We start from the raw sequence: 22796 nt of genomic DNA, 5'->3' as shown, positions 1-22796 counted from the left end.
GCTGATTAACTAACTAACCAACAAACAATGATTATAAAACTGCCACCATCTTTGTCATTAGATGGGAGACTGAACTGATGATGACTCAGTCGGTGGAACGAGACTGCGTGGCCCTGAAGAAGGCCAAGAACGACCATGAGCAGATTATTGCCTCCCTCAGGGGCGACTTCGACAGCCTGAAAGAGGAACTTTACTTCCTAAAGAAAAACCATGAGGAGGTAGTCTGCGCACCTTGTATGTCTCTCCGGGCTCGGCGTTTTCATTTCCTCTTCGGTCGTCCTTGTGCAAAAACATTCTTCGATTCTTTATTGGAACCATATGGTCACTATGCAATCACCAATCAACAATAAGTATGTCCACATTGACTGTTTGTATTTCAATTTCTATCCCCCCCCAAAAAATAAAATTATTATTAATATTATTATTATCATTATAATAATAATAAAAAAAAAATAATAATAATAATCATCATTATTATTATTATTATTAATTAAATGCTGTTTATAAATTGAAAATATTTATTTTAGTCTAGATTACTGTTGAATTTTCCTATATTTTAATTAGGGCTGTTAAACGATTTTTTTTAAATCAGACTAATCACATTTTAAGATTTTGATTCATCATATATTTAATCACATAATTAAAAAGGATTTTTATCAACATTTTTTTATCCCGCCAAATTTAAAGAGCACCTGTTGTGTTCATTTTTTTTTAACATTAATAATGTTATGAGGACATCTTAAAAAAAATTTATCCACTGCACATGCTCATCCTCCTATTTTTCTAATCAGCTAATTACTTGCATAATTTAAAATGGGGAAAAAAATGCCCCAATAGTTTGACATGAACAAATATTTCCAATGTCATATGCAAACATTTATTTTGCATGTTGTAGTTATGTTTATTGCTCAAACGCAGCCTGTGCTACCTTTAACGTAACGATCTGCAGTCAAAATTAAGTGTGATTAATCTACGTTAATAAATAATCAATGTCATACTTTTTTGTGATCAATTGGTGGTATAGTTAACGCTTTAACTTTTGACAGCACGAATTTTAATATGTTCCCACTACCCAACAAAAGGTTAAAGCTTATCAAGAGCACTTAGAAAGTCAATTAAAAATAGAGACAAGTTAAAAAAAAAAATACGTTTGTATTTTAATACTCCAAAAATGAGCTAGGCATAAAAAAAAAATAAATAAAAAAAATACACTGGATCTCTTCCCTTATTACTCATATTAATACATGTAGGAATTCTATTAATTGTATTTTTTTTTAAATAGAAAATAATGACCATAACATATTCAGTCAATATTACCCCAATTTTAAACCATGAAGTTTAATTCTTGGTCATTTTTCGCTCCCTCTCAAACACCAAGGAGGCATGCATTTGACTGACCTAATTTGGTGGCTGAAAGTGGTCTTTTGGGGGTCCTTTGGTTACAGCAGACACAAAGAGTTTGTAGATCTTATATTACACTAGGCCAGCCGCTTCTGTCCACTCAGCTTATGTGAGGTATAAGGAAACACTCTTAATAGGACAAAACTGTCTTTATCTACATGTATACAAATGGAAACATTACAACCAGATTGCATGAAGTTCCAAATGAATGACAAACCACCATGTGCATCTTTTGTATCTTATTATTTAATTATAGAACAAAGCATTGGCCTCTACTTTTACTTTGTTCAATGATTGGTCACCTGAACTCGACTTCATTAACAATTGATGAACAACATCTAAATAATGTACTGTAGATTCTCTCACATTCTCATTAAAAACTCATTCACTCCCAGCCATTTTCACAGAAGCAATCCCGTTCGCTCCCGCCTGTTTTACTGGATTTTGACTGATTTTGCAAGGCCCACAGAATATTGTGTTCTATTGCTATAAAAGCATGGAACCTATCAAAAGAAAGATTAATCAGGATTTTTCATCAGGAAAAAAAAGTATGTTTCTATCTGTTTCCATTTTACAGCAATTAGCATTAGAAGAGAGCTAAGTTTTATCAGTTTTCACAAATCTATTTAAAATTGTAAGTAATTGAGCTTTTTTTCTAGATGGCCCTGGTTGATCTCCTTTGCTCTGCTGCCACCTGCTGGCCGTTTGTGTAATAACTACCATTTCTGCAACCATTCTTTGCAGTTGAGAGGCTGCATCAAAGCCTTCTGTATGCTCTAGCATTAAAAAAAACAAAAAACAAAAAAAAACGTATAAATACGTCTTTGGGGCACTTAGAACATTAAAAAAAACGTATTTATACGTTATTGGGAGTAAATGAGTTAAACAGGTGTCTCTTCCGTATGTGCAACACTCATAAAATACTGTGAAAGATACTTTTATGATGGTTAGAATAGTTGCTTTATTGACCTAGTGCGGAAAATAAAATATATTTAGGAAAGTGTGTCCTGCTGCAGGAAATGGAGCAAATGAGGTCTCGCATCGCCCGGGATGATGTCAACGTGGAGGTGGACTCGGCCCAGGGACCCGAACTGGGAGCCACCCTGTCTGAACTGCGGATCCAGTACGAGGGCATCGTCAAGAAAAACAAGGAGCATGCTGAGGAGTGGTACCGCAAGAAGGTAAAAGTGCCGCAGTATCCCGTTGCCCACGAAGGCGCGTGGCGAGCGTGTGATTCTTTTCCTTCTCGCGCGTCAGCTGGAGACGGTGCAGAACGACGTGAAGGAGAGCAACGAGGCCCTGAGGGGTGCGCAGAGCGAGCTGGTCGATAGGCAGCGCTTCCTTCAAACCCTCGAGGTGGAGCTGGACAGTTTGCACAAGCAGGTGATTGGCTGCACTCCAAAGTCATGTCGGAAGAAAGCATACCATACGCGTTTGCTGAGATTTTTCCCCTGGCAGGTTCAACATAATTAATTGAACAGTGCTCCTCGACAAAAAACAACCTTGTGATCGTTTTATATCCTCATCTTGCTTTAAATGTAAATTTTAAATGCACACAGGTGGACTCTATCATCATTAATCAACTAAAAAAAAAACAATTTTCGTCAACACACATTTTCCCATTGTGACTTTTTTTTTTTTAATGATACATCGGGCACACAAATATGTGATGCTCTACTTGAGATGACCAACACAGCACATTACACGGCGTCTGTGGTAGTACCAAGACTATCCTGTGAGAGGCAGCCTTGTGTGAGGAGAAGTGATAGTAAGTAGAAGAAGAAATAGAGTAAGCTAGGCTAAATGTTAGCTTAACTGGAAACTATGGTGTGATTAGTGTTAATTTCGTCAACAAAAACTAAACAAAAATAATTTTGTCAACACATATTTTTCACCGGACTAAAACTAGACTTCACTAGACTAAACTAGACTAAAACCCTCATTAATAATAATAAAAAAAAAAGTAAATAAAATAACTGGGACTAACGCAGTATGCATTTTCTTTGACTAATGAAGACGAGACGAAAATGTACTTCACTATATGGATATTTTAGTTCATGGACAAAAATTAGATGATTTTGTACAACCTATGCTAGTCTATGCTAAATCTATGCTAATCTGTCACTGTCTCACACAGTGACAGAACCCCTTTCAAATCCGCAGCTAACGAGTGCAACATGCACAAACATGGGACAGACAGGAAGTTAATTCATGATGAAAGGTAAAAAAAAAAATAAAAAAAAAAAGCAAACAAAAGTAATTTATAGTTAAAACGTAACATTAATCCAACGGCTATATCGTTCCAACAATAATGTTAATCTGGCCGGTAACTAATGCTGGCTAACTTGCTAGCTCGTAGCATGGAGCCATAGTAGCCAGTGTAATTGTGTGTGAAGTTGTTTTTCATCAAAAAGATGAGAGAAAATTTTGTGTGCGTTTTAGATCCTTAATGTTCAACATTATCTGCTAACAAAAAAATATGCAGGGGTAAAATGATTATTCTATAGATTGTTGCACATGGTACTCAATAGTAGATATTTGTAGCAGAAATTAGTAAGCAGGTGTTTAGTTGGTTGCCTCTTGAGAATTAGTAAAAAGTATGGTAAGCGTAGTAGTATTAGCACATCCTGGGAAGGTGTTTGTCTTGAATCATGTCCGGTTTAGTTGACTTCATTGTACTGTATCATATTTACTCTCTGTTTGTTCGCCTGGTAAGCTTGTGTTGACAGTAAACACGTTTCAGCAGCGACAGCAACGGACTGTTGAGTCAGAATTGAGTCCCAATGATGAGTTGGCGGAATGTGTTTTGCCAGACGGTGTTTGCTTTGGAGGGCAAGGTCTTGTCTGTTCACAGGGTTTGTTGGTAATGGCCCGTGAAGTCAGAAAAGATCTTGGCTACATTTTTTGGAGGTTTGAGGTAGACTGGCAGACAGCGAGAAACTTGGTATAAGTCAATAACAGGAGTCAGTTTAGTCACGGTTCTCAATGTGGTTTTATGCTTCTCAAATGGTGATGTCGCCATCATGCCCACACCCAACAGTAGAATATTTCTACTGGCATTTCCCTTGAATGGTTTCTAACCTCAGATTGCGGCCCTGGAGGGTAACCTGGATGAAGCGAGTCACAAGTACGCCAGCGAGCTGGAGCGTCTCCAGGTGACCCTGAACCAACTGGAAGAAAGCCTCTCGCAGCTCCGGCTGGAAATGCAGCGCACCAAGACCGACTACGAGCAGCTCCTGCGCATCAAACAGAACCTGGAGATGGAGATCGCCACCTACAGGCGCCTGCTGGAGGGAGAGGAATGGTGAACCACCCAGAAATGTTCTAATTTAGAGCTAGACAAAAAAATAAAACAGGAATGTGCAACTTCAGACAATATCACTTTAACAAACAAAAACAATCACTCAATCTGTACAACATTAATTGAGGCAAAGTCAGACAAAAATGTTCTTTGTTTACACTTGTGAAATAGCACAATAGGATAACCAAGCAGAGAAAATCACAACATATACTTTCCCATGTTCAAGTCGAGCAAAAGGCTTGTAGCGTAGCGGCTAATTAGCTCACAGTTAGCGTGTGCTTTTATTTTAGCTAGCATCAGTAAGCAACGTTTATGCTGTTATGACTTGGTATGTGTTAATAATGCCGTATAATTATGATGTTTACATGCATTAACTGACTTACGTTTGCTGTATGGAACATGCAGTTGACGAGTTTTTACAATGTCAAAATGGAGACGATGGCGACTATTAGCGCAGTTAGCTTGTCTGGCTATCGTTTGAGTTATGTGATTTTCATTGTGTTCCAAGTAAATTTGTTTTTGTGTTTCAGCATTAAGGAAGTTCCACCTCCACCAAAAAGTGAGTACTTGAAATCATTTACCTATAAAATAAAGTGGCAACACTAAGTATATTGTTTAATGATAACATTTGCACTGCACTATACTGTATTATGGAGAATTAGGATCATCACAAAAAAATGGAGCACTGTGACAATAAATTAAGTGAATTAAAAATAATAAAGTCCTAATTATTCATCAAGAATAGAGTTGTACTTTTTTTTTTATAAATATATATATAAAATAATTTGTGGTTTTCTGTTCAAGCTCTAATGACTGTGCTAACGTTTGTGTGGGAATGATCACATTTATTTGTTAAAATACAGCATTATCTTTGCAATATTACAACTTTATTCCTATATTAATTGAACTTTTATAAATAAAAAACAAACAAACTTTATTCTCATAATAACCCAACTTTTACTTGCAAAGCACCAACTTATTCTCATATTACAACCGCGTTGTGGAGAAATCCTTTCGCTCTTTAGCACACACAACGTTAAGTGATAATACCTTATTCCAGCATCTTCACCCACTTGTTTGTATTTCTTTTCATAATCACGTGTACAGAAGAAACTGATGTTCGCACCAGGAAGCTGGTGAGGGTGGTGACGCAGACGATGGTCAACGGCAAGGTGGTGGATGAATCGAGCGAGGTGGAGCAAATCGAAGAGACCAAGAAATAGGAGGTGCGTTTCAAAGACTGCTGAAAGAATTGAAAAACAACAACAAAAGTATTAGAATATGAATCATTATTCATTAGTGGATACATTATTTGGCTTTCAATGTTCAGTCTTTTGAAAGGTAATCTAACATAGCTGTGCATGCTAATGCTAATGCTTATATTATTAGACTTGTAGGTGAAAAGGGCAGCTAAGCTAAGCGTTTTACAAAAGAAAACTTTGTATCTTGACGTGACGGGATATATATTTCTTAGGGTAGCAAAGTTTACCGTAGTGTACCTAAAGCATGTGCAAGTCTAATGTTTAAGTCATTCTGTATTATTGTTTCACTCAATAAATGTTGACTTGATCCGCTTATGATAATGTGGCCAATGCAAATTTTATTAAAGTGTTATGTAAGATTTTTCCATTTAACATTCAAATGATAACCAAATGAAAATGCAGTCTGGATCAGATCTGGTGGGAACATGGTTTGAAATGATATCTCATTGTTTGTGATCATACCAGCTCAAAAACAGACTTAATTTGGTCCAAATTAAAAATGGCTGACAATATGTCTCAATAACAGTAAGTTGTTTCAAGCTGACATAACTTTTATTTTAATCTATTTTATTATACTCATAACTGGACCCATACATAAAGACAAACAAAAGTGTCAAAGGTAGTCATGACCGAAAAATATTCAAACCCATTAAAAGGTCCTCAACTAAAACAGTGTCAGTCATGGTGACACTCCTGTACTTGAATTTCAAATATAAGCAGAAATTTCTCATGTTGTTTGGTCCTTTTCTTGCACAGACATAAGTCAGAAAATTTTAGGGTTGGAACACCCATGTAACTAGGGGTGTGGAAAACCAAGTAAATAGAGAGGGTGAGGAGAGGAATCTTCAGGGAGTGCAGGAGTGAATTGTATCAGTCAGTTCCTCTCTCCTCGCGAGCCTTGAACTGTCTTCTTTCCTTTTTTTTTGTATCGTGTTTAATAGATGTCAAACAGGTCAACCTGACACTAACTAAAACTAAGCATTTATTAAATAACTAAAACTACTAAATAACTAACAGAACCACCCGGAAAACAAATTAAAACTAACTAAATTAAAAAACAAAACTCAAAATTGGAAAAAAAAAAAAAAAAAAAAAACGAATTAAATGAAAAATTCCAAAACTATAAATAATAACCCTGATACGAATATGTCTTTTATTGACTATGCATAGAACGTTAAAAGAAGAAATGACGTTTGTTTGTGTAAAGATGTTGTCATTGTATTGAGGTTTAGTTGGAAATATGTATGAAAACGGATTACCCCGAATTTTTTAGAAACCTGGAATTTGGACCTTAGCCCAAATTGACTGCATGTAAACACAGTCATTACTGTTGTATTCAAAATCACGAATATGATCCTTGCCCTCTGGCTTACATTTGAACGAGCATGACGTGACGAAAGTGTGAAAACATCAGACCACCAGAAAGCCTCTTATTCTTACGATCAAGAGCTCAGCACGTTTTCAAGTCTCAGGCATCGTATTCACAAAACAAAGACAGATTTTTCAGGTTTTAGAAAAAAAATATTTTATTTAATAAAGACCACAGGAGACAGCAACTTCATAAAAACTCGGACTCCAGGTATGGGGGCATGAAAATGGTCATTTTTTTTTTTTCTGCTTTTATTACATCAGTCCTTGCAAACACCGTTTCAAGCCGCAACAATTGCAGCTAGGTGCTTCTCGCCTGGTTTGTCCGCTGCCATTTCCCCTTCTTAGCAAGCTCCGGACTGCAGCACAGGCTGGAACTCTCCCACCATGCAGATGTCTTCCTGCTTCTGGCGCACGGTGCGTTGGATGGCGGGGGGCAGTCCACGGGGGTTCCTGGAGAAGACCAGGGCGTAGCCGTCATCGCAGCTGCCGTCCTCCTTGACGGTGCGGCAGGCGTAGGTGATGGCGTAGTTGTCGTAGTCGGTGTCGATCACCCAGTAATTGTCGCCTGGGGAAGGTTACGATTCACGTAGTGTTAGGAAAGCGCAAAAAAAAAAGGGATTTGGTTTTTCGTGGACATTTTTGACACTCACCTCCGCTAGACAGGTAGCTGGCCAGACCCTGGTAGTTCATGAACATCTTTCCGGGTGTTGCGGGGTCGGGGACGGAATACTGAGCGGCCATGTCGGCGCATACAACCCAGAAGCTACAACGTAAAAACATGGAAAATTCTTATGTGGAAACCAACTTCTGCACTCCTTCCTAATTGTGGGAATGCTGAAGCATTCCCACATGTTATTGTGATTTTTATTCTCCACACTTTTTTGCCGCCTAACAACTCCCACGTAATACTTCCAATTTACATTGTTCAAATTTCAAATAGCTTCAAATATTCACACCTCCTGGGGTATATATCATCTGATTCCATATTACTTAAAGCATTTGCACAATTTAACATTTAATATAAACTTTTTTTCCCATTCATTTTCAATGGGAAAGTCATTAGAACTTTTACTTTCACTTTCCACGCCCACTTCCATACATGTACTTATCATTCCCAGGTGTCTGATAGTGCTCGGTGGCACAGTTTCTAAAGCACATTGTCCAGTAACCTAGAGGTTATAACTTCATAATTTATCTCTCAATGTGCTTTCAGCATTCCCACGCAATTTCTCCAGAAATTGCACTTAGTCTAGGAATGCCGAGAACTTGAATGTCCGACTAACCCGAAGAGGGTGACGCGTCCTTTGGAGGAAGCCGTCATGCTGCCGTCGTCGTCGATGGTGTACTCCGCCGAGATGTTGTCCTGCAGGAACAAGCCCTCCGGATCCTTCTTCTGCAGAGCGTACCACTTCCCGGCATACTGATTATCGAAGATTAGTCAGTCAGCGATGTCAGACTTGCTTTCAATTTTTTTTTCCCTTGAGGACTTTAAGGATGTGCTTACCCTCGTGGGATCAAAATCCTGTTTGACAGAAAAGCTGTCAACCATGCATGAAGTGGACAGACAGCTGTCAATGCAGGACAGAACGACCAGCAGGAGGACCAGCTTGGTGGATGCCATTCTGGGGAAAATAGACACAACATCACTTTTGGGGGAGAAAAGTGCTAGTTTCAGTTAAACAATCCCGGAAATCGGCTCATTTGTTAAAATGAAAATTTTGACGTCAATAGCCGTCAATGGCACTGAATGAGTGTTACCACCTTATGAGACAAAAAAAAAAGTGTCTTACCTAATTTATGCCAAAGTTTCTGCAAGCGTATGCGTCCAAACACCAGATTGGGTCTGGCGTCCGCCGCCGCCTCCTTTATATACAGCTACACGCAGACCAGCTTACAACTGATTTTCATTGCTGGGAACTAAATAAGGTGCTTAAATCTAGAGGTAATCTCGTTGGCTAGAAGTCCTTACTGTAAGCTGGATTCTGCGTTCAAACTTGCCAAAGATTTACCATAATAAACAATTAGACTTTTATGTAACTGACTAGAGGGGTAAACACTTGCAAACTCAAGACCTGTGGACCTTCAGGTCATTCATTGGTTGTGGCCAGCAAAAAATTTGCAGCGGTTTTCCTTGACTTCTGTTAGTTATTCAAAATGATGATAATCAAATGCAGGGAATTTACTGTGTATAAGATGGCGCGATTTATTAGACTTCCCGTGTGGAACGTGGCAAAGGACAAGGACCTTGTACTCACGTCACATGACTCGTCTGTAAACACATTGTAGCTTCAAGCTAGCAGATACCATGGCTAGCATTATACTTCAAACAGCATCGCACAAATCCAAAATCTTAAAAGAAGAACACAAAACTATTGTTGTACTCTCCTAGAAAGAAAATAATCAAATAACCTTTAAACCCAAGTTACGTACCGATTTCTGTTATCTCCTGAAGGAATAAGCTTTTACAATGTCCCTCAAATGTTTCTACACAGATTGAACAACACACAAATAAACACACTCTCATTTTCTCCCCGAAGTGAACTCACGAACTTCCCAGATTAACCTCGGTCACCTGCGATTACGGCTGTCACGATGTAGCAGCCTGACAAGAAGCATCCAAAATTGTCTCCCGACCGTCTGCTGCCGTGCGTGTCTCTCTTATATCTGATTAAAGCTAGCCACATAAACAACATAAACATAGTAGACAGCATCCTCAGCGAGACAGATGACACACAAGCCAATCAAGTCAGACGAGCTATTTTCTCCTCTTGGGCTCTAATCCGTCTTGTGTGGCCTGAAACGGCTCACAGACACAAATAGATTCACTGTGCAACGGCAGCTATTGAATAAAAAAATAAATAAAAAAAGCTGTTGGATGTAATATGTTCAGGAAAGAAATATTAGACATGCTTAGAATTGTCATACATTGTTAATTTGGTCAATGTTATTTATTTGTGTTAATTTTTCAACGGGGATTTTCTGCGAATACTTCAGCTGGCCATTAGCGCCAATGATGATGATGGATAATCAAGTGTAGTCGAAAAAACTCAGTCTTGGTGCTACTCGATCTAAGTGCTGCTTTTGATACAGTAGATCAGCACATTTTGTTAAATAGAGAAACCTGGTGGGCATCTCTGGTACTGCTTTTAACTGGGTTTATTCCTATCATAGAATTAAATGTGAGGTTCCCCAAGGTTGAATTTTAGGCCCAATACTTTTTAATCTTTATATGCCTCTCCGGACCCGTCGCCATGGGCGCGCTCTGCAGACGTGCCTTAGCCAAATCTACTTCCGGGTAGATAGTGCGCATTTGCCGGCTGGCGCTGGGACAAAGACTGAGCAGTGAGCACGTCGTGCCGCTTTAATGGGAGCCACCAAACGCCAAACCTTGATCCAGGATGACAATTAAAACTGGACATTTTCATAAATTTATAAAAACCTCCCGGAAACCCGGTCAGGGTGTAAAGTAAAAAAAAAAAAAAAAAAAAAAAAAAAAAAATGGTTTGACCTCCCAAATGTCGTCCCAAAAGAGGCCGTTTGATCACCCTAATCTTGTATAACATATATTTTTAATGATGTATATCGCATCGAAGGACATGTCAACACATGTTAAGAAGTGGACAAAGAAGGAAAGCTAAAGTACTAAAGTATGATTTTTATGCCACCTGGTGGCCATTATTTCTACTGCAAATGGTGAGTGGTGGTAAATATAGTGGAAACAGATTATGAATATGACCTTTTCAAAAGTGCTTAGGAAAACTTACACAATCCATTATCGCAGCTTTACAGTGCAAAGGTGTGAACAACAACAACAACAACAACAACAACAGAGTTGGCATTTAAACAAGCTAGTGATAGTTGTGGTGCAGAGATAATCAACCCGTGTCCGAACTAAATCAGGCTTATATGCTTGAGGAGGTCTTGTTTAATAAGCACTTAAAGAGCTTGCGCAGGCCTGTTAAGTGTGAGATGGCCGGAAAAGAAGAGCAAAACAGCAAGGCGGCAATTTGAGAGAATCAACGTAAATACAACACGAATATCTGCACTGCTACGATAGCTATTGTCCCCATTCCCCGGAAGAAGTAGCTAGGGAGAGGGTAAACAAACACTCAGTTCCAAATTAGGTCTTGCTAAGCCTTGGCAGACATTTTTAGTAAATGAAATGCCAGTCTAAGTCATTGGTTGTCATGGGCTGTGATGCATCTGTGTTGACCGGGATCACTGGGGGCCCCATGTGGGCTATAGGAGATGATCACCTGACTAGGCAGATCCCCTGCTAACCTTCACAAGTAAGGGCAGGAGGATTGCTTGCATTCAGCCTTCTGCCTTCCCATCCAACTAGTACACAGTGGGGGATTATTATTATTATTACTGCTAACCTTTTTTGTTTTCGCCATTTTGGATTACGACAGAGGCCCAAACTGGATCCCGCCGCGGCAGCTTTTGGTTGGTTTTCAGCTCGCTTTGTCTGTTAATATTTGGAAGTTAGCGTATTGGCAGCAATTGAGGTCAAAGCCGGAGCTTCTGTTGTTGCCTTGAAGAGGCTTAACCGTCATTTAGGTGAAGCGGACACAAGGTAGGGGGGAAATATGGGCACGGAAAAGGAGGATGTGGAAAAGTTCCTGAAAGAAAACCCGGTTTTTGCTAAGGAGTACTTTGCCAAGAAGATGACCCAAAGCGCCATATCCAAGGTGTCAGGACTCCCGGAAAAACAGGTGGACTTCAGCCAATTTCAGGAACTCAGCCAGGTCGGTATCACATCATGGGAAAAATATAAATATGAACCCAAATCGCAAAAGCTTACTCTCGTCTTTGTCCCCCCCAGGTGGAGGAAAGTCGCATCATGTACGACCTGATTACAGACATGCAAGAAAACATCAACATGGAGAAAGTCGTCTTCAAGATCCTGAAGAGAATCAGCGCGTTGATCCACGCCGACCGCTGCAGCCTGTTCATGTACCGGCAGAGGAACGGCATCGGCGAGCTGGCCACCAGACTCTTCCACGTCAACACCCAGTCCGAGATGGACGAGTGCGTCGTGCCGCCCGATTCCGAGATCGTCTACCCGCTGGACTTGGGGATAGTCGGCCACGTCGCCCAGACCAAGAAGACGGTGAACGTGAAAGATGTCAAAGAGGTAAGAGGGGGCCAACAATCGCGACGATATAACTGCATGTAGTTCTTAGTGCGACCAACAGGTGGCAGCAAACCGACATCAGCAAGATTTGAAATCAAAAGAAAAAAAACGATAGAAATATAGGCCAGGGGTCTCTAACCTGTGACTCTCTGTGGACCCCTTAAAAAAAATGGCAGAAATGACTATTTTTATTTATTTATTTTCTACGTATTTTTTGCCCCCGATGAAATATGTACTGTAAATGGGATTCATGATTTTGATTTTAATAAATTAAATATTTAATGTCCAAATTTTCAAGTTGTCAGAAAAATTGAAGGTAAAAGGTGCATGAAAAAGTTTTCAAATTACCTAAAAATTTCCAAAAAAATGACCAAAAAAATGTACAAAAAAAGAAGAGGAAAAGCAGAAAATTAAAAATGTCCATGAACTTTCCAAAAGTGTCTGAGAACTGAATTAAAAAAAAAAACAAAAAAAAAACCCAACGTAAAATAACTAAAATAACTATACAATTTCATACACAAAAGAAGAAATCCTGAAAATTACAATAAAATGTCCACAAATTTCCCAAAATAGTCAGAAATTTGATTTAAGAAAAGGCCAGAAAAAAAATGTTCAAAAGTAACCATAACATGTCCAAAATAAAAAGAAGAAATCCCGAAAATTACCATGAAAAAAAAAGAAGCTAAAATGTCAGAAAAAAGGCAGAACAAAATGTCAAAAAATAGCCGTCACGTTCAAAAAAGGAAATAAAAATACCATATGTCCATGAAATTGCAAAAAATGTCAGAAATTGACAGAAAGGCAGAAAATCTAATGTATGAAGAACAAAGCATGAAAAATTAAAAAATACATATAAAAAATGGAAGATAAAAGGTAGAAGAAAATGAATCTCTACTGGATGCTGCATATTTTTCTGTTATGATGCAGCTCTAATTTGCTTGGGCCCTCAGTATTAACTAACACACTGTTTCCTTCATCACAAGTTCAAATGTTTTGCTGCTCCAGACAGATTTTTTTTATTTTTTAGTGGCCTTTTGACAGGAAAGGTTGCTGATACGTATAAACCTAATAAGGCTAAAATGCTAACATAATGAAGTCGATTTTTCTCTCCAAGAGAGAGAGGCAAAGAAGAACTATACGTGTTACACCGTGGTCATCATTTTGAGGAGCCACTCAACACTTTCAGGCCAAGTGGTGAGTGAATGCAGCTAGATTTGACCAAGTGAAGCCTTAATCCACTTGTCAGACAATCCATTTATTTGCAGCTCTGCTGGAGTGGATTACACGGCCTTTGTATTTAGTCAGCAGTAATGGACAACAGATCCAGTTTAGTGTCTGCATACATCTTTATACTATACAAGTATACATTATGAATTGGTGCTAGAAAATGGTGGTTGCTTTCAAAATTTTGTGTAGTCTGTTGAAAATGGTGACTGTGACTGTCACATTGTTTTTAAACTTGAGATTAGCAAAGCATGTTTAGTAGCACCATTTAAATTGTTCATGGTCTCATTTTGATAAGACTAAAAATGTGTTGACTACATGAACGTGTCATACCACCGTATTAACTAACTAGTGCATTTTTATCCAAACTACGGCCCGGGGGCCATTTGCGGCCCGCCGTCCACTTTTTAGTGGCTTCGAGACATATGCTAAAAATGGCATTTGACTCGGTTCAAAGAAAATAAACACAAAAATGTTTGGAGATGGTCAAATTAAGAAGGGAGGGTGTCGAAAAACAGGTGCTATTAAAGTTTATTTTAGTTAACTACAACTAGCAAAAAAGCTAAAATTAAAAAAAACAATTTTGTTAACAAAATAAAATAAAAACGAAGATGCTTTTTAAAAAAGAAAACTAACTGAAACTACATTTTATGTTTACAAAACTAACTAAAATAAAACAAACAAAATAAATGCACAAGTAATACACATTTTTTAAAAAAAACTAAAACTAATACTGAAACTAAACTAAAACTAAGCATTTATTAAAGAACTAAAACTAATTAAAAAAAAACCTAACAGAACCACCCTGAAAACTAATTAAAACTAACTAAATTAAAAAACAAACAAACTCAAAACTAAATAAAAACTAAAATGAAAAATTCCCAAACTATAATAACCCTACTGCCATATTACAAATAAATTGGTTTATATACTGTAGTATTTTTCTAAATATGCAAAAGCACAAATAAATTATTTGTAAAATTTTTATTCCTAAACACAATTTCTCTTCATAACATTATGTGGCCCTTGCTTCCTTCTGATTTTCTGCATGTGGCCCTCAAATGCAAAAGTTTGGACACCCCTGAACTAGTGTGTATTTTTATGTGTTTCAGAGCCAGTACTTTAGCCCATTCGTGGATGAGCTGACCGATTATGAGACCAGGAACGTTCTGGCCACGCCCATTCTCAACGGCAAAGACATGGTGGCCGTGATCTCGGCCCTCAATAAAACCAGTGGGCCGCATTTCACAGATGATGATGAAGATGTTGGTCCCTCCCGAAAAAAACCCAAAAAACAAAAAAAAAAACGCTTTTGTACTTTCAAACATTTTTAATAATGCATATGTTCTTTTTCAGCTCTTTTTAAAGTATCTGAAAATTGCCACATTGAACTTGAAGATCTACCACCTGAGTTACCTCCACAACTGCGAGACACGTAAAGGACAGGTGAAGCACATCATGTTGATGAAAATCACATTCAGTTTTGATTGACACTGTCACAAATTCACAAAGGTAACAACTAACAATATGTTTATATGTTTGAACCAAAGAGTGGCGGGTGTTACTAAAATTTTGCCTCTCAAGTGGTGTTTTACATAAAAAGAAATTTGTCACATTGATAGGCTACATATTAAGCCATTAAATGGCAAGAACGTGTAAATATGTTTTTTAATACTTTGTTCTTCCCTACCAAAAACGTATTTATACGTTTTTTTTTTTTTTAATGCTAAAGCACACAGAAGGCTTTGATGAATTTTCTGACCTGAAGAGGTCGCTTAAAGCAATGGTAGTTATTACAAAAAAAATGCCAGCAGGTGGCAGCAGAGTATAAGAGATCAGCCAGGACCATGTTGCAACAAGCTGTTTTTGCTCGTGTATTCATGATGAAACTTAGCTGTATTCTAATGCTAATTGCTGCAAAACAGAAACAGATACAAATATACCTTTTTTAACTGATGAAAAAAAACTCTAGTTTTCTTTTTGTTTTTTATCGCAATAGAACACATTATTCTATGGTCCTTGCAAAATCAGTCAAATTCCAGTTGCTTTGGTGAAAATAGCTGGAAGTGAATGATCTGATGATGAATCTTTGTAAAGGCATATTTTTTATTATGAGGTTCTATATATCAGCATTCTACACCATTTCATTCTAGAAACCGAGTGATTGTTGACCCTGTGTGTGTATTCCAGCTGCTGCTGTGGTCGGCCAACAAAGTGTTCGAAGAGCTGACCGACATTGAGCGACAGTTCCACAAGGCCTTGTACACGGTGCGAGCCTACCTCAACTGTGACCGCTACTCTGTCGGCTTACTTGACATGACCAAGGAGAAGGCGAGTTTTTTTTTAAAGTTTGTATTTGCATGGCATTTTTTATTTTTTTTTTAAATGTAACGTAATTCTGTTTCTGTTTTTCAGGAGTTCTTTGACGTGTGGCCCGTGTTAATGGGAGAACAGCCACCTTACTCTGGTCCTGTAACTCCTGATGGAAGGGTAATCACTTTGTTTTTCAGAATGAGAAAGACAATTATTCTGTGAAAGTCAATATTTCTCCTCTTTTTTTTTTTTTTTTTTCCCAAGGAAATAAATTTCTACAAAGTAATTGATTATATACTACACGGGAAGGAAGAAATCAAAGTAATACCGTAAGTAAATCCTTTTTTATTTGGAGTTCTGAGTTAATCAAAAAAATAGAGGCCAGAACGTTCCAATAGTTGTTAGAAACACAAAATGTTTTATATCATAGCATAAGTCTAAACTCCCCCACATCCCGTGATGCTATTGGAGTTCCATTGAAATGATGACAAATACATATTATTGAGCTGCAGCCTTTCAAACAGAGGGATGGAACGATATCCAAACATCACAATACAATAATTATCACGATATTGTGGGGAGGTTAGTGATATATATATTAAAAAAAAACAACAACAAAAAACTCTAAATACAACGTAAAAACTTACTTATTGCCAACAAATAAATAAATAAATAAATAAATAAATAAGCAAGCTGTGCAACATGATTTATATGAAACCACAGTGGCCAAAACATTCCTAATTGAAATTAAACTGCACTAATAAACTAACCACCAGAGGGCGCTACCCACTGCACAAATTGAATTAAACCTCACCTTTTAAACTTTTTTATTTATTTATTTTTTTAATTTATTTATTTATTTTTTTTGCTATGTAGCAATCCACCAGCAGACCACTGGGCCTTGATCAGTGGCTTGCCGACCTATGTCGCTGAAAGTGGCTTTGTGAGTTCCGTTTGAGGTCATTACAACATGTGCCCTCGTCTGTGTTCTCATGAGCATATCAAAACGCGATCTATTGGTTTTTGTCCTCCTCAGATTTGCAATATTATGAATGCGGCGGCGGACGAGACGTTTGACTTCCAGGTAGGAGATGACTAGTGGTGAAAAAGTGAAGCTTGTCATCAATGAACGCAATGTTTTTGTTGTTCTCCTGATCCAGACTGAGGCGCTGGACAGCAGCGGTTGGACCATAAAGAACGTCCTCTCCCTCCCGATCGTCAACAAGAAGGAAGAGATTGTAGGCGTGGCCACATTTTACAACAGAAAAGATGGAAAGCCTTTTGACGATCAGGATGAGCAACTCATGGAGGTACATCGCCATCCCATAATCCGGTGAACTTTCTATACGAGTCCCCTGATGTTCTGGTGCTGCTTGTTCCCAAGGCTTTGACCCAGTTCTTGGGCTGGTCGGCTTTGAACACGGACACGTACGACAAGATGAACAAGCTGGAGAACCGCAAAGATATTGCGCAGGACATGGTGCTCTACCACGTTAAATGTCGGAATGATGAAATTCAAAATATCCTGGTCAGTACTTTGTCTATGTTTAGAAGGATTCTTCCTCTTTTTTTTTCTTTTTTTTAATTAATTAGTTAATTTATTTATTTATTTATGTATTTGTTTATTTATTTATTTATTACTATTGTTATTATTATTTATTTTATTTTAATTTTAAGTAGTAACGTAGGATAGACCGGGGCTTGTTGCGTCACGGTTAAGATGTCACATTGCAATTTTCTTCTCCACCAGAGGGCGCAATGAAAAAGCAGATACTCGTTTTCTTCATATAAACGGTCAAGGTGTTGTGTTCTGTCTGAGAAGAGACTCGCACATTGTGAGCTGACACTAGTGCCAGTTATCTGTTTTGCACAACCAAAAGTAAACATTTTCAACTTCATAGTTTTTGAAACAGGCGTCGTACAAAGACAAATTCTAGCAGCAAATCATGTGGGGAAAAAACGTATAAATACGTCTTTGGGACACTTAAAACATAAAAAAAACATATTTACACGTTATTGGGAGCAAATAAGTTAATTGGTCCGACATTACGCTTCCCTTTTTTTTTTTTTTTTTTTTTTTTAACTTTACAAAATCATCTCGTGGGCCGGATTAAACCCCATTGCGGGCCTGATCCGGCCCGCGGGCCTTATGTTTGACATCCCTGCTCTATTTGATGTCTTATAACTCTGCACTGACTCAAAGTACGAAAATGACATGAATACAAAAAAATTTACCCAAGACATTGGCCTTTTCTCTGGTATACGTTTTGTTTATATATGATGCATTAAGTAGTAGTATGTAAAAGTATAAAAAGTGATACAACTAGCCCCGGTCTCCCCTATTGCTTTTTGACCCCCCTCCCAGAACACCCAAGAGGTCTATGACTGCGAACCATGGGAGTGTGAAGAAGAAGAACTTCTCGATATCTTGGTAAAATATTCACGCACCGAATGTTGAGCGGGTTGAATGCGGCGCGTCAATTCGGACTTTTCGATTTGCAGAAAAAAGACCTTCCTCCTCTGATCAAGAAATTCGAGATCTACGAGTTCCGTTTTTCGGATTTCAACTGCACGGAGACGGAACTGGTCAAGTGCGGAATCCAGATGTACTACGAAGTCGGCGTCGTCAAGAAGTTCCAGATCCCGCAGGAGGTGATTGTCTTCTCCCGCGTATTTCCGACCCGACAGTTCTAAGCGTATCCCGTCGGTTCTCCTCAGGTGCTGGTTCGTTTCATGTACTCTGTCAGTAAAGGCTACAGGAGAATCACTTACCACAACTGGCGCCACGGCTTCAACGTGGGACAGACCATGTTCACGCTCTTGACGGTATTTATCGGCGTGCATGTTCGGCCTAAAAAAAAAAAAAAACGCAAGCAGGATTGATTAGTATTGTGTGACTTTTGGGCCAGACGGGAATGCTGAAGCGCTACTATACTGACTTGGAGGTCATGGCCATGATTACGGCGGGCTTCCTTCATGACATCGACCACAGAGGGACCAATAATTTGTACCAGGTCAAGTAAGTGTTGCGTGATTTATTATTAACTGTTTGCTTGCTTTATTTTTCAAGGTAATTGCGATTGTCACGTCAACAGGTCAGGCAACCCTCTAGCCAAGCTGCACGGATCTTCCGTCTTGGAACGACATCATCTCGAGTTTGGAAAATTTCTCTTGTCTGATGAGGTGAGAATGTCCGATGAAACGTATAGTGCATCGTTTTAGACTAAACCCAAAAAAACAAAAACAAAATTGATTTATGTTGAGGCTGAAGTAATAAATGCTTCGTTTTAACTCTTTGATCGCCAAAAACGTTTAATAACGATTAGTAAAATCACGATGTATGCCGCCATAAACGTTAAATGACGTCAACTACTTTTTTTTTTTTTTTTAATCAATGTGCAGTGCAATGTCTAAGTGCACCGCTGCCTGGTCAATGTATTGTGGAAGCAAAAACACTCATTAACTGTGGCCAGCAGATGGCAGCATTTATTCTTTTGTTTTTGGACATTTTGTGGTTACTTTTTGAACATTTTCTTTCCTGCCCTTAATTATATATTTTTTTTTACTATTTTGACAATTTTGTGGACATTTTATGAGAACTTTCAGGATTTGTTCGTTTGTTTTTGGAAATTGTATAGTTACTTGAATTTTTCTGACTTTTTTTTTTTTTTTTTAATTATTAAATTCTCTGACACTTTTGGCAAGTTCATGAACATTTTTAATTTTATTTTTTTCCCCGCTTCTATTTTGGTACATTTTATTGTAATATAAAAAAAAAAAAAGTTTTCATCTACCTTTCGTCTCTATTTTTCTGACAACTTAAAAATTTGGACTGACATTTAAAAAAAAAAAAAAACATTTTTTTTCATTTAAATCATTAATTCATTTAATATTTTATCTAAAATAATCTAAAAGATGTTTAGAAAAATAAATAAATAGTGTGTATATATTTATTTATATATATATATATATATATATATATATATATATATATATATATATATATCCACAGAGAGCGACTATTAAGTTGCAGACCCCTGATCTAGGGTCACCATTTTTCCAAATGGTTAACCATGTTTCACTGAAAATTTCTCTGCTGTTATGTATTCTGTCACAAGATTTAGCATTGGCTGATATGGATATAGTTTTTTTTTTTTTTTTTTTTTTTTAAATCTTACTATCACTGTTTTCTTTGCGATGCCTAGAATTACAAGTATACCGGTAGGTTCTGAATATTTATATGGGAGCAGGGAAATATATTTATTTTTTATTTAGTGTGATCCCAATACATATTTGGTATATTAAATGTGCATGTTTTGAACCTAAAAAAAAAAAAAAAAACTCTTTTCTCACCCGTAGTCACTCAACATTTACCAGAACCTGAACAGGCGACAGGTGGACCACGTCATTCACCTCACAGATATCGCCATCATCGCCACCGATCTCGCTCTTTATTTCAAGTTAGTTGTTGTTGTCTTTACTCCCTTCTCATATTATAACATAAAAAAAAATGCACAGGAATGAATGGTTCTTTTATTTCTTGCGTGCTAGAAAGAGGACCATGTTCCAGAAGATTGTCGACCTTTCGCACACGTATGAGGACGAAAAGAAGTGGGTTGATTTCATGTCTCTAGAAACAACCAGGAAAGAGATCGTCATGTGAGCACACTCAGTAAAATGTACGTCTGCTAGTTTCTGTTAGCCTTCTACTAATGTTTGTCACTGCAGGGCCATGATGATGACCGCCTGCGACTTGTCCGCCATCACCAAGCCTTGGGAGGTGCAAAGCAAGGTGAGAGTGTTGCGTAACTCGGGAAATACATCTGCAGTACTTATTTGTGTGTTTGCATCATGTAGGTTGCCTTGTCTGTGGCGGCAGAATTTTGGGAGCAAGGTGACCTGGAGAGGACGGTGCTCGAGCAACAACCCATTGTAAGTCATTGGCTATGTCAGGGGTCTGCAACCTGTGGCTCCGGAGCCACACTTGGCTCTTTAGTCCCTCTTCTGTGGCTCCCTGTTGAGCTATTGAAAATAAAAAATAAAAAAATGTAGAAATTATTATTTTTTTAGATTAGTGTATTCTTTAAATTAGTTCATAATTATATTAAATGAATAATTAAACATCGAAAAAGTGCCAGTCAATTTTTTTTAAGTTGTTTGGGAAAAGAGATTGTTTGAAAAAGGTAGATTAAAAAAAAAAAAAACTAAATATGTCCCAAAAATGACCATAAAATGTCCAAAAAGGAAGACAAAAAGCAGAGAATTAGCGTTAAATGTTCATGAAATTGCCAAAAATGTCAGAGATTCGCACAAAAACAGGCAGAAAAGAAAATGTTCAAAAAGTAACCAAAAACAAAAGAAGAAATTGTGAAGATTACCATAAAATGTCCATAGAATGGTCTAAAAAAAATTATAGCAAAAAAAAAGCTAAAATAAATAGTCATAAAATGTCCAAAAAAAGGAGCGATAGAGGCAGAAAATTACCATATATGTCCATAATACTGTCAAAAATGACAGAAATTTGACAAAAACAAAAAAGTCTAATAATGTATTCTTTAAATTAGTTCATGATTAAATAAAATCAATAAACATTCAAAAAGTGTCAGTCCAAATTTTTAAGTTAGGAAAAAGAGGCAAAAGGTAAATAAAAAAATAATTGAAAAACTAAAAATGTCCAAAAAGGAAGACGAAAAGCAGAAAATTAGCATTAAATGTTCATGAAATTGCCAAAAATGTCAGCGAATTGCGCAAAACGTTCAAAAAGTAACCATAAAACAAATCCTGATAATTACCATGAAAAACGTCTGTAAACTTGCCAAAAAATGATAGCAAAAAAGGCCGAAAAAAAAACTTAAAAAAAAAAAAAAAAGATAAATAACCATAAAATGTCAAAAAAGCGATAAGAGTCAGAAAATTACCATGTGTCCATATGGCTCAGCGCAACCACATCAGCCAACATGTGAAAGTTATAATAATTTCCATTTCTGTTTACTTTTGCATCCACCAGCCCATGATGGACAGGAACAAAGCAGCAGAGCTCCCCAAGCTCCAATGTGGTTTCATCGACTTTGTCTGCACATTCGTCTACAAGGTGACCCTCCATTTGGACTGAACCCGAAAGACAATTGTATGAATTGTACTTTTTCCCCCACAGGAGTTCTCCCGCTTCCACCCACAAATCCAACCCATGCTCGACGGAATCCTGAACAACAGGAAGGAGTGGAACGCCAAAAAAGAAGAGTACGAGGCGAAACTCAAAGCCATTGAGGACCAGAAGGCCGCTAAGCAGGCGGCCGCGGCTAGTAAAGGTGCTACTACAAGATGAACGGTCATATTTGTGTGATTCAATGCGTAACATATTTCTCATCATCATATATCAGCGGATAACGCCGGCGGCGGAGGCTCCAAGACCTGCTCGGTGTGCTAAAACAAAGAAGGAAACAAAAAGATAAAGGGAGATGGTGGTGTAGAATTTCTGCAGGAAGATTGGTGCTTATCCGGGAAAAAGCAGAGAGTATCTTCTAGTTTTTGTCAAATATTTACATACCCGGACTCTGTAAGTGTATATATATATATTATGTGTTTCCCAATTGTACAGATGACTTTTGGGTTGCTAGTCATGTAAATATACCATTTAAAATGTTGCATGCTTCATGTATAACACAAACAAAGATCTTAATAAAGCAAATATGTTTTTTTAATGTGTTGAAAAATGTCACAGAGTCGCTAGCGTAATGACACAAAAGGCGTTTAGCGAGGAGCGCTTCTGTCCACGCTGCACTTTCTA

At 37.7% G+C, this 22796-nt stretch overlaps 3 protein-coding genes across 15 annotated transcripts in view; 2 read left to right on the top strand and 1 right to left on the bottom strand.

Moving 5' to 3' along the window:
* The window catches only part of LOC144001876 (keratin, type I cytoskeletal 18), a 35401-nt gene extending 29122 nt beyond the window's left edge, over positions 1-6279 (top strand). For all 11 annotated transcript variants that reach the window (XM_077496476.1, XM_077496474.1, XM_077496477.1 and 8 more), the window contains 6 exons: positions 62-218; positions 2418-2582; positions 2659-2784; positions 4488-4705; positions 5233-5261; positions 5810-6279. In XM_077496476.1, coding sequence (XP_077352602.1) covers positions 62-218; positions 2418-2582; positions 2659-2784; positions 4488-4705; positions 5233-5261; positions 5810-5925 — 811 coding nt within the window. In that variant the 3' untranslated portion in view covers positions 5926-6279. The remainder of the gene's footprint in view (positions 1-61; positions 219-2417; positions 2583-2658; positions 2785-4487; positions 4706-5232; positions 5262-5809) is intronic.
* A 1193-nt stretch (positions 6280-7472) lies between these two features.
* On the bottom strand, positions 7473-10143 carry rbp4l (retinol binding protein 4, like). Of its 3 annotated transcripts, XM_077496484.1 has the most exons (7): positions 9908-10137; positions 9766-9819; positions 9126-9684; positions 8840-8957; positions 8619-8755; positions 7986-8098; positions 7473-7900 (listed from the first exon to the last, which is right to left on the bottom strand). In XM_077496484.1, the coding sequence occupies exons 4-7, from the start codon at positions 8954-8956 to the stop codon at positions 7677-7679; spliced, it is 591 nt and encodes a 196-aa protein (XP_077352610.1). In that variant the 5' UTR covers position 8957; positions 9126-9684; positions 9766-9819; positions 9908-10137; the 3' UTR covers positions 7473-7676. The 3 variants fall into 3 exon arrangements, with proteins under 3 accessions (XP_077352610.1, XP_077352607.1, XP_077352608.1); XM_077496481.1 differs by lacking the exons at positions 9126-9684; positions 9766-9819 and having other exon boundaries at positions 9908-10143; XM_077496482.1 differs by lacking the exon at positions 9908-10137 and having other exon boundaries at positions 9126-9856.
* Positions 10144-11292: 1149 nt separating this feature from the next.
* Positions 11293-22710, top strand: pde6b (phosphodiesterase 6B, cGMP-specific, rod, beta). Its single transcript, XM_077496469.1, has 23 exons — positions 11293-12083; positions 12161-12472; positions 14809-14961; positions 15053-15142; positions 15887-16027; positions 16112-16186; positions 16274-16338; positions 16886-16952; positions 17046-17093; positions 17170-17319; positions 17394-17537; positions 18375-18440; positions 18512-18661; positions 18728-18835; positions 18919-19028; positions 19105-19192; positions 20369-20469; positions 20561-20668; positions 20738-20801; positions 20867-20941; positions 22017-22100; positions 22164-22317; positions 22390-22710. Exons 1-23 carry the CDS (start codon positions 11925-11927, stop codon positions 22434-22436), a joined length of 2559 nt encoding a protein of 852 aa, XP_077352595.1. The 5' UTR covers positions 11293-11924; the 3' UTR covers positions 22437-22710.
* The last annotated feature ends 86 nt before the right edge of the window (positions 22711-22796 follow it).

Source organism: Festucalex cinctus, chromosome 15, assembly GCF_051991245.1.
Source record: "Festucalex cinctus isolate MCC-2025b chromosome 15, RoL_Fcin_1.0, whole genome shotgun sequence".
Classification (NCBI taxonomy): domain Eukaryota; kingdom Metazoa; phylum Chordata; class Actinopteri; order Syngnathiformes; family Syngnathidae; genus Festucalex; species Festucalex cinctus.
The sequence above is the reverse complement of the archived record's forward strand: the minus strand, read 5'-3'. Positions and strand labels throughout refer to the sequence as shown.